Raw genomic sequence first — 11,796 nt, forward strand, 5'->3', positions numbered from 1 at the left:
CTTAGATGAAGTTTTTTGCTAAGAAGAATGGAAGAGAGAGGAAAGAAGAAAGAGAAAAGGAAGTAAAGAAGGGGAAAAAAGGGGAAAATAAATGAAAATTCAAAATAATGTAAAGATAATTCTGTCTTCTAAGGGTTTAAGTGATAAAAATTAAAGATTAGAGAGTAAAGTAAAAAATGAATTATACTTTAAGAGAATTAATTGTAATTGACGGAAAAGAAAATCTTTTTTTTTTCTTTTATTATTCTAAGTTCCCAAGACAACATATTGAAAGAAAGTTGCATGTTTTCTCATCCCTTCCTTTCTCTTCTCGCCCAAACTTTCCTTTCGTTTGTTTTCTTTTTTATCCTGAACTCCCAATTCTTTTCTCTTCTCACCCAGGCTTTCTTTTGTTTTCTTTTCTTTTCTACCAACTCCCAATCTTGTTTGTCATGGAAGAGAACCCTTGTTCAGAAACCCATTCTTCAGCCCAACTCCGTGACGAATGGCTGGAGTATGTGCTACTATATGATTTCGAGCTATCAAATCTGACAATTTTCTGGGCCAATTGTGTGATGTTTCATTCTGGTTTTTGTCGAATCTGATGTAGAATTCAAGATTCGCTCAAGAAAAAACTGATCACAGATGATGATTTCTACTGGAAGCTACGCCTTCCCACAAAGAAAGAAGAAGAAGAAGAGATACTGAGACATGTGGGTGGAGTTGATTTGAGCTTCGCAAAAGACGATCCTTCAACGGCATGTGGTACTCTTGTGGTGTTGGATGTCCTCAACAATCTTAATGTTGTGTATGAAGATTCGTCTCTTGTTAAGCTTGATGTTCCTTATGTTCCTGGCTTCCTTGCCTTCAGAGAGGTCCTGAATGTTAATAATATGATTATGCCCATTATTTTTTTTGTTGCTGAAGTTTAATTAGTGCATTAGCTTTGAGATTACACATTGCTCCAGTTGTCTGAGTTTCCTTTTTCTTATAGGTATAATTGTGGAAGGAGTGCAATTTGAGTTACTGTAATCTGTACATAATGTGGATTTCATTGTGGAAGGAGTGCAATTTGAGTTACTATAATTTGAGTTACTGTTGTAAAACTTATCTTGTATATAATGTGGATTTCATTAAAAAATATAAGGGATAAAAATCTTTGGAATAAAATTTTCAAAATTTTTCCTTCTTTACTAATTCAGCCTTATTTATTGAGTAAATCTTATACACACTGTCAACCGTTAGATTCATGACATATGTGCAAATTGAATTTCAAATACAAATTTTTTATAGCTGTCATTTATTCAATGCTATAGTGTATATATTGCAGTGTAGAAAAGATTAATTCTTATTTATTAGATCATACTACTAATATTATGTAAATTTTAAGTATTTCTAATATATGAACTTGGTTTTTTTTTTTTTTGTTGGGGGGTTTTTTTTTGGGGGGGCGGGGGGGAAGAGAGAGGGGGCAATACAAAGCTATTACCCGTTGTAAAGCTGTTGGGGGTGTTCTCTTTTCATCTTTATTTGCATCTCTAATGGCTTTTTAATTTTTTTATTGTTTCTCCTAAATTATGAGTTTATTCTTTTTTTGATGAATTTTAGGCTCCTGTACTTCTAGAGCTTCTGGAGAAAATGAAGAAGTCTGCACATCCATTCTACCCCCAAGTAATGGTTATCTTCTCAAATTGTTTGGCTGTATTTTTTTTGTCTTGAATGTCAGGCAAAAAGGAAATGGAGATAGAATGTGAAGTCCATCTGAATCATTGAATCGGCATGTGCAGGATAGAACCCATTCTTGCTCCTTATTGTGACCATTCAACTTCTTCCAGTGCCGTAATTCCAAGAATGGGTACTAGTACCATAAATATAGCATAGTACCATAAGAAACATGAGAAGGTGTGATTCAGCGTGTGTTGTTTTGGCACTTAAGAATTCCAATAGAGTGCATGCTTATTTTGTGAAATAGATAATCATCAATTTACATAACCAGCCATGGAATCTTTCAACTTTTTCTTGTTATTCAAGATTGGCTATTCAACACTGTGTTTCTTAATAAATATCTTATTCCAACAGTTATTGATGGTTGATGGCAATGGAATTCTTCATCCTCGAGGCAAGTCTTCCTTCTTTCCACTAATAAGTGGTATTAGAGTGTGTATTTGTTATGGATATCCTATCAAAGATTAGTGCCTAAATTATTTTGTTAAGTTGCTTATTCTAATAGACTTGGATCCTATACTTGTAATGTCATGTTTCACAATTTTCTTATGGGCTTGAAATTGACATAATTGTGCTTACGCTTGTTGAAATCATTAGGGATGGGCTCTTTATTGCCATGAGTTTAGTGAGTATTCATCATCCAACCTGCATTAGCATGACCGCGTTTTCTTCTACACAAGGAAAAAAAAATCTAGAAAAAAAGAGTTAATTATTGGAAGCTATTACTTTCAAACTTTATCATGTCTCGAAGTTTCATCATACATTTCGATCAGTTTGACTTTCTACACGTTAACTGCTTCCTGCACCCTCTGGTTTTGACAGCTGAAATATGAATTACTTTTTCCTTGCTGCAAATCTAGCAACTAATATACATCCTACTAAAAACTTTTAACAGTTGTCAATACTCAGTATGTCTACTCCACACCATAGTGCGATTAGAGATAGATCATGTACTTGGAATCCTTTTGAGCATTGGAAGATTAAGATAGTAAGAGCAAGGGAAAGAGGATTTAAGTTTCGTTTATGGGTGTGAAAGCATCACAAACTTTAAAATTAAGGTGAGTAGGTACAGAATAATATATTGTATGCTACCAAGAACAGATTTGAGAAGGAAAAAATTTGACAGTGAAAGCACTTATATTCATCTTGGATAGCTGAAAATTGTTGTTCTTGTTATATTACTATTGACAAGAAGCTAAGAGAATGTTATATGACATGATTCATTACAACATGGTTTTACCTTATCGGTGAAGTATCCAAAGCTGCAAGAGAATGCTAAAGTAACATTTATCTCTTTTGGCATAAAAAGGTTCTTCCTTAATAGTCTTGAGAGGGAAACCAGCGGCAAACGTTTGAGATTAGTAAACAAGCAAGTCAGTGAGAGTAATGTGCTGCAGTCTTTATGCTAGTATTGAAGCTTAAGTCATTTATATTTGCGGTAGGTAGGCATGGCTTTGGAAACATTATCCTCTTTCAGACTCCTGTAGAGGTTCTCATAACTTTGGTTGAGATTTAGTAAACAAGCCAGTGAGAACAGTGTGCTGCAGTCTTGATGATAGTAATGATGCTTAAGCTGATTGGTATTTGCGGTAGGTAGGCATCCCTTTGGGAAGCATTGTCTTCTTTCAAAGTCCTCTGGAGGTTCTCATACCTTTGAAATATAATATTGACTTGTAGGTCATATAAAATGTTTTAAAGTCATATATTGAATTGCAGGTCATGAAGTATCCGTTGTCCGCTAGTGAAAAATGTTCAAAAAGTTGCAGGCGGTTTGCTTTTGGTGCTAACACACAAACTATATTCATTGTTTTGCTGAGAATGTAATCTTGAGATATAGAGAATTTGTTGCAAGCAGTATTTGTTATAACCTTTCGGGGTGTTAAGAGGATGGATTCAGTAACCAACTAAATGCCCGGGAAGACAATGGTTTCTGAATGTTTAAATTACTTGATAAACTAATACTGAAGCTGTTCCGATGATGGTATAACATCTCAAGAAACAATTTTGGGATGACTAGCCATTTGGCATTCCCTGTTGTTTGTACATATTTGACAATATATTTGTGCTAAAGATTTGCATTCTAGAGACAAGGACAGTGAGCTTTTTGTTGGAAGGTTGCACTTGCACGTACTTGTAGTCATAAAGGAGATAGATATATTTTCTTTTTTTTTTTAATAGATATTTTCTTTTTAAAAAAGGAAAACCAGAAAATGAGTGCTTTTAGAAAGATAACAGCAGTTTTGGAGTATCAACATTAGTTGTTCTAGATAGGTCTGTCCATTCTCTACTAAATCCTTGTCTTTTGTAACACTTACTGCAAGAGGTATTTTTGTGTGTGACCAGTGCGTGCTGAGAAAAAAGCAAGGTATTAGGGGATCAGTATGAGAACAAATGTCAGAGCCTATTCTTCTAAAAAATCCGGTAGATTTTTTTCTAACTAATGTTGAAAAGTACGACATACTTTGCTTGATAAAATGTTGTATTTACAATCGCTAAGCCAGTTTCAATAAAAGATTATTCTGACACTGTAGATTTTGAATAAGTTGAAGTTGCTGAAACCTGATACATGTCCTAAAAATATATTTGTGTTCGTGGAGTAATACACATGTCGTTCTGATTTGCCAGTGTTTGTGGGATTGTTTAGATAATCTGTAAGGGCCTTTAGTTCCAACACTTCCTTGGCCAGTACATGAATTCCCCCATATGCAAAACCATATGATGCTGTTTCTAGGTCTTACATTTAGTTATTGGTTGGTCTGATTTGCTGCTTACTAGTCTCAACAGGAAACAATACTCTGTTTATTCTCAAAATGTCGTTAATATTGGTTGCTCTCAGGAGAAAGCTCTAAACTGTGAAAGTTTTGTAGGCTTTGGATTGGCTTGTCATCTTGGAGTTCTGGCTGATCTTCCTACAGTTGGGATAGGAAAAAATGTTGGTTTTTATTTCATGCTCATATCTCCTTGTGTATTTTGGTTGAAGCCCTATTGTGACTTTTTCTCTCATTTGTTTTGCCCTTTTATTCTAATTTATTATCTGCTAGTCTCATGCTTTTGTTGTTCTTTGTAAAATGTGGTCAAACTTATGAAATTTCATCTATTTACAACAGGGTGTTAGTTCGCAGAACCATGTACAGTATCATTTGTGAATTTATACCATTTTTATGCTACATAACCATTGAAAATGTGCTATTCATGTAAGCTTGTTTGAGCCAAAAAAGCAAAAAACCATGATAATAGCGACAGGGCAGAGGGAGTAGAGGTGAGCATGGTTAGGTTATGTCAAATCTTGTAATTTCTCATTTCACCAAATCCTTTACTGCTTCTGGAATCCCTATTGTACACTATCAAAACCTCTTACCTTATCTCGACCAATTCTATGTTTTCGAGTAGGTGTGACATTAGTATCAACCTGTGATTTTTTTTTCTTTCTTTAATCTGCAGCGATAACTTTATCACCATTCATCTTTTTTATTCTCTACTTTCATTTGCCAAGTAAAAATGCTTACCTCGTATCTTCTTGAAAACTATTGAATTTCAAAACCTGGAGTTTTATATTACTTTCAGTTTAAAACAGATGCTAATGTTGTCTTTGAAATTATCCGTGTTTTAAGATTAACCATTCACGCTCCTCTTTCATTTGTACTTCAAGGATGAAGAAAACCCAATTTGATGGACCTTTAGAAAGATAAAGGAATTTCATTGCTTTTCAATTGTGAAATGATGGTTGAGATTGGGATCATAAGTTGTTGGTTTTACCTTAAAGATACGAGGTAAAACCAGTAATAAAATGGCTTATTGATTGAATAAACTGGGAAAGTTATTTATCACGGAATCATCACACTTTCCAAGATCAGATTTTAGTATTAAAAAAAAGCAGGTAGCATACATGGTCAATTTGACCTTACCACATTTGAGTCTATTGTACATTCATTAAGGTAAGTCCCATACTATGTTGTCAAAAGCAATGACTTGCCCTACTTCCCATTGGTTGCATTATTTCTATTCTTGTGCAGTATTTCCCTGTGCTGGACAGGATATTAAATGCATTTTGTCCGTTTGCTTACTCCTATAAGAGTTATTATATATTACATTCTTGGATCAACTTGGAAGTCTAGATTCTTCCTTCTGGTGCAGGAGATGATTATAAACTTATTTTAATTGTTTGAAATTCAATAATCTTACTTGATGATTCCCTTTTCATATATGCGTAATGCTTCTAACATTATAAACTTTCTGGTATAAAACATGTCAGTTACATCATGTTGATGGTCTAACCCTTGCAAAAGTCAGACAACTCCTTGAAGTCAAAGAAAACTCATCTAGAGATGTCTTTACTCTAATCGGGGACTCTGGGAGAACTTTTGGAATGGTAAGAGATCTAATTGCTTATTTGTATGATGTATGTGATGCACTACTATATACACTACTCCTACTCTTTATTCTTATCCCTCAACTTCAAAGATACTAACAGTCTTAACACTGTTTGGTTTGTAGCTTGTAAAGTTCCTGAAAACAACAGTTTATTCCTTATCAACTAAATTTCAGCTAGCTTTGTTTAGATAGTCGGTTGAGAGAAACCGATCACTATGTTGTCTAATTTGTTTTCAGATGTAGGCAGTTTTAACATGTGAAAGGAATCAGATAAAATAATTCCTCCTATTTCTGAAAATTCAATGGAGGTTAGGGGGAATGGAATTTTCTGGAAAATCATGGCGACCGGGCAAATTAGTGTACATTAACACTGCTTGTTTACAACAAAATGAAGAATTTTTCGTCATAAACCATGTTGGATGTATATGTCCTCAATGGAATTCCTTTGTCAAGTAAGTGGCAAAAGGACTGCTGAATGTTGTTATGGCTATCTGAAATTTAGTTTTCGCTACTTGTTCACACCTTAGTGATCTTTATAATATTTCCCTGACTTGATATGCTTACTGTTCATTGTTTTTAGACTTCCTAAGTCCTATTATGCTTTATTCTTCTTACAGCTTGTTCAAGACTCGGAATATTGTTTTTAAAAGTCCTGAAGTATGCTTTATGTAATAAAATGTACAATTGCTGCATTGATCTGTGTCATTCAAAGTAACAGTCTTGGCTAACTGGATTGCAGGCAATGAGATCAACCCAAGGCTTATTGAAACCCATTTTTGTTTCAGTTGGTCACCGTGTATCGCTTGCTACTGCCATTAAAGTTGTAAAGATGACTTGCAGATTCCGCATCCCAGAACCCATCCGGCAGGTAAAAGTTATGTGGTAGTTCGTTTTTTGGCTTGGTGAATATGCATAGTGTAGATGTGACAGATTGCAAATTTATCTCTTGTGAATTCATTGAAGAAACATTTTGAGGTACTCACTTGGAGATGTTTTATGGATAATTTACCATTGAATTTTCAGCTATCTTTGCGACTGGCACCTAGCAAACTGCTGAAATTTGTTCTTTTTATATTTCACATACTTTCTCATGGTCAATCAAATTTGTATTTTGGAGAGTCTGAAATCTTGAACACTCATCCACATGCTATGAGGCTTTGTGGTTGGCCTATGTTAATAATCATTCCTGGTAATTTTGTTTGTTTTCCAGATGGAGATTGTTGAACAAATACCTTTAGTGTTCTTTCTTACTTTTTACCAAAAACTGTTGGATACATTTAGCACTAGCGTGTATCCATTGGATTCACAAAGGTTTCTGTTTTTATTTGTTGAAGCCCTCTTTTATAATTCAAAGCCAAATCTGAAATAAGTTCTGCTAACAAAAGTAAAGAAACTGTTTATAGTTCCTTGAACCAGGGTTTTGTCAATATGATGCCTACTCCAAAGGCATATTTTATTCATCTCTAGTTAAAAAACCTGACAACAGGTCTTATTTGGTAGATTGTCAAGAAGGCCTTATAGTTTTAATGTATTACATTCGGTCGTAATTGTTTTAATTAATCAATCAACCATAAAGATTTACAAGTCTATCGCAGCATCGTCCATAAAATATATGTTATTCTCCGTGTGAAAGTCATATACTTTCTCTTTTCAAAAAGTAAATAGATACGGAGTAGAGGATGCCTTGGCCCAGTGGCTAAGGTTGAAGCCTCAAGACTTGGCTGTCCTGGGTTCCAATTCCCTTTTCCCCTTCCCACTTCTTAATTCCCACCCCTCTCCTACTAGAAAAAAAAATTAAAAGCAAAAAGTAAATGGATACAGAGTGGCCAAACGAGGACTTATAATCAACATAAATAGTTTGGGTGAGACGTTTTCAGGTTGCAGAATTTGACTCTGGAGTTTGGGCAACGTATCAGCACATTGTTTATTGGTTGACATTTCCAGGTCGCAGAATTTGACTTTGGACGAAAACAAGGATTGAGTTTTTATTTGTGCTCGTATTCATGGGCTTAGTGCTGGTTTTCATTGAAGATGAACACGTTGATTTCATGTAGGACCAAAACGTATACATGTATAAAACTTTAGCCTGAAATGTTCTGCTTTAAAGTTTATGACCACTATGAAATTTGTATAGAATCTTAGGGACGGACCCGCCATAGCAGTCGCCTTATATTATACCTAGTCGATCTATTTTGCTAATTACCAGGTGGGAGTGCTTTATTTTATTTTTTTTATGTTCTACTGAGAAATCCGGCTATGCAAAAGATTCAGCAAGAAGATTATGCTCATAGCCTTCTTTTTGCTGGAGTGATTACCATTTATTGTATCATCAGGTTTCAAGCTAGTGGTAGGAAAGAGTTTTGTGCATATTGGATAAAATAAAGTGAGCTTCCTCTGGAGTTGCTTAAGAGTAAAGCTGAGTCGTCTTTCATTTGGTCAACTTAAGAAATTTTCTGTTAAATTATTCTTTTGCCACTGTTGGACTTTTCTAACCCGTTTATTCTTCTGCCAATTGCAGGCTGATATTAGATCAAAACAAAAACTCAGTAGTCTGTGTACGCGGTAAAATTTCAAGTCTGCAGAAACAAGAAATATACACGACAAATATGTGATATATAAATCTAAGAAAAATATGTGAGTACAATCTCTGGGATTTTCTCGAACTTGTGAAGAGTTTTCCTCGATTCTTCTCTTCGAACGCCAATCCAAGGATTTTGCAGCTTGCTCTTGGATCTATCACCGATTCCTTCAAATCTTGATATGGCAGATTTGGAGGACTTGAAAATATTTGGAGGCTCAAGCCTTGATATATGGAAGACTTGAAGAGCTTGAAGACCCAGACCTTCGTAGCTTAGAACTTTACCACTTGAGTGTATGAAATGCCTCCTGATGTGTGTCTCTGTGTGTGTGTCTGACTTAGTAGAGAAACCCCTATTTATAGCTGTAGCAAAAGGTAGAGGCTGAAGACTTGTGTATCACTTTTACTTGTCTTGCAAGACGTGCAGTCATATTAGAACTGTGCTAGTTAAATATTATCTCTTCATTTTATATTTATTAATAAAGAGATAAGTAATTCATCGATTGGCCAAACTTGTGGGGACACGTGACGTGGCGCCGTTTGACTGGCCAAGCTATTTCAGTATATAAAAAATATACTTAGATTAAATAGTTCTAAATATTATCCCTTTAATAAGAAATAAATATTTAGATATTTATCCAATAGACATGTGACATGATATGATTTGGTTGGTGGAGATATCCCTGCAATTTGAATTGATTTGGAACACCTCAACTTGACACGTGGCAAAATATAATTGGCCATTTAATAACCCAATCTTTCAAGTGTACATGACATATGGCAATACCCGATTGGATAAAAATAAGCCACAAAAATAATTTATAGACTAATGGTAATTTTAAAAAATTAATTAAAATTCCATTGTCTACAAATACCCCCTCAAAACTTGTTTGCGAAGAGTACTTGAACAAACAAGTTTTGGCACTTTTGACTTAAATTGGATGTCATAAGATCACGACAATATTGATTCCAACCCAAGTCCGTAGGTGAACTAGCATAGGCCTTTAATTAATGTATGACAAGATAAGTGAAAGTATTAGTACTTGAAATTCCCGAGGCCGAATTGCATCCACCGTTGGCATGTTAAACAAATGGACTTTACTTAAAGCTTTGCAATGTCGTAGCTTTCCAATTGATCATAAGATGGCTATGTAGGATGCCACCAATTCATGCATAACATATTGCTATCAATCCCCACGGTCAAACATATCATGCCAATGGCCTCAGGTCCACCGTTACGCATGCATTGTTAGGCAAAATTCGGTGGCTTCAATTTCCAAGGCCGAATGGCTTTATAATAACTTGCCCCGAGTCCTTTTTATTTAAACACAATGAGAAAACGTGGTCCCCCCCACTCTAGCTAACCATTAGGACTGTTTCCTAATTTGCTGCTGTCTCTTTGCAGATCGCCTGATGCTTGATCATTGGCATACTTCTCATTTTCCTTAGCGAGTGAATTAAAGGAGATCTTCCCGGCAACCCCTGACTAAACTCAAAAGCTTATTTGAGACGCCATGGTTGACGAGGTGCATCACTCCCTCCCCTATGGCGGCCTTCTTTAACTCGCCGTGACAGCTTCGTCCTCTGCTTTAATGTCCCTCAAATCAGTGGTAGGCACCCGAGGCCCTTCGTTGTTTTCGCTTCCACAAAGGTATTATCTATGTTCATCAGCTCTTCTTGAAGCCTCGCATACTCTTTTGATATTGACTGAATCCCACTGCTGGCCAAGCTTCTCAACTATTGAAGTCGCAGCAGTAGTGGTTTACCTGCAAGTTTCTTGAGTTCCCATGTGTTGGGCATAGTTTGTACGTGATGGAGCTGATGGAGTTGAACGCTACTGTACTTAGAAGTTCGTTCCAAAATTACCAGCAAGGTAGTTCAATCCATGACAGGCTCCACCTGCGGGAACCCGATTCTCCATGCGAGTGATCCGTCTCATAATATGGTTGGTTAAAGGACACCATATTGGACTCGAATTCCGCTTACTAGAGCTCTACTAAGCACGCATAGTCCTGAAGGCAAAACCTCTGGGTAGTTCATGTAAACCAGAACTCTATTCGCGTTCGGACTTGAATACCTGCTGGCTCTTAATGAAACTCTCCGCTATAAAACCCTCAAGGCCAAAGTCACAAATCCATAACCTCCCCAGAGCTTCGGAACTCCAGTTGCTGCCTCTTTTTTTTTTCCCCACGCCTTACAGTTTACCCAGCAAGAGTTGCCGCTATTTTCTTTGTTCGCTGTCACCACTCCTTCGCTGCTTATAACTCGAAGATCGCTGTCCAGGATTGCTGCGGTTATTAGAGCCAGCTACTAGTGTGCAACTCTCATTGCTGACGTCGCATCGATTTGGAGGTGATTATCTCCAATCTTGGTTCACCTTTCATAAATATTTATACTTGTAACATAGTAATCACTTTGCATGCAAGATACGGAAGCTTTTGCGCCATTGACTCGCATGCATGTTTTAATTTATTTTCAGAACTTCGCATAACATGCAAACGTAACTTGATATTTGATTGACTTGTCCCAATTGTAACCTCTTTATCCATTATTTGCGGACATCCCATCTCACTTTTACCTTTTATTGTCAAGTCTAGCTTCAACAGGAACTCGGTATCCCGCTCAAGGAATTAGACCTTTAGCCGCAAGGTAGCTTGACTACCCAAGTTTCATAGAAATTTTGTTCCTCTTTTTCTCTTTTTTTTTTGCTTTTGTTTTTGTTTTTGTTTTTTTGTTTTTGTTTTGTTTTTTTACCAACTCAACCCCCCTTTTTCCTTCGAATTTCAGCCACCATGCAAATTAAAGACTATACCACGCCGTTGCCCCATATCTCATTGACGGATGAGAGGGGAGGGTCTCAATCGAAAAGTTTGTCATTGCATGTGAACAAACTAGCGATCGGCACCTTTACTGAGTCTTTTATACCCCTTGAAGGATGCTTTCATCTCGAAGATTGGACTAACAAGTGGACTAAGGAAGTGGTGGCACCATCGACTTTCTCCACTACGTTGAGGGAAGAAGAAGTGGTCGTATTAAACTCGTCACTTCACAATGGAGACCCAGAAATAGCCAAATTCACGCTTTCGTTCGTGGGATTCAATATTGACAAAACTACATGGAAGATTCCTTCTTCCTTCTTTGGC

The 11,796-nt window shown here is 36.2% G+C and overlaps 1 protein-coding gene across 3 annotated transcripts; it reads left to right on the forward strand.

The window, feature by feature from the left end:
- The first annotated feature begins 285 nt into the window (after positions 1–285).
- Positions 286–9,165, forward strand: LOC113703789 (uncharacterized). 3 transcript variants are annotated; one of them, XM_027225270.2, is made up of 8 exons: positions 286–493; positions 590–854; positions 1,588–1,650; positions 2,059–2,098; positions 4,572–4,636; positions 5,957–6,073; positions 6,815–6,943; positions 8,594–9,165. In XM_027225270.2, exons 1-8 carry the CDS (start codon positions 432–434, stop codon positions 8,639–8,641), a joined length of 789 nt encoding a protein of 262 aa, XP_027081071.1. In that variant the 5' UTR covers positions 286–431; the 3' UTR covers positions 8,642–9,165. The 3 variants fall into 3 exon arrangements, with proteins under 3 accessions (XP_027081071.1, XP_027081072.1, XP_071917574.1); XM_027225271.2 differs by having other exon boundaries at positions 6,861–6,943; XM_072061473.1 differs by lacking the exon at positions 8,594–9,165 and having other exon boundaries at positions 6,861–8,277.
- The last annotated feature ends 2,631 nt before the right edge of the window (positions 9,166–11,796 follow it).

This window comes from Coffea arabica, chromosome 8e, assembly GCF_036785885.1.
Source record: "Coffea arabica cultivar ET-39 chromosome 8e, Coffea Arabica ET-39 HiFi, whole genome shotgun sequence".
NCBI lineage: Eukaryota > Viridiplantae > Streptophyta > Magnoliopsida > Gentianales > Rubiaceae > Coffea > Coffea arabica.

Coding starts and splice junctions, on each gene's coding strand:
- LOC113703789 (XM_027225270.2), top strand. CDS start 432: ATGGAAGAGAACCCTTGTTCAGAAACCCATTCTTCAGCCCAACTCCGT. Junction 855..1,587: donor GCTTCCTTGCCTTCAGAGAG/GTCCTGAATGTT, acceptor GATGAATTTTAG/GCTCCTGTACTTCTAGAGCT. Junction 6,074..6,814: donor CTGGGAGAACTTTTGGAATG/GTAAGAGATCTA, acceptor ACTGGATTGCAG/GCAATGAGATCAACCCAAGG.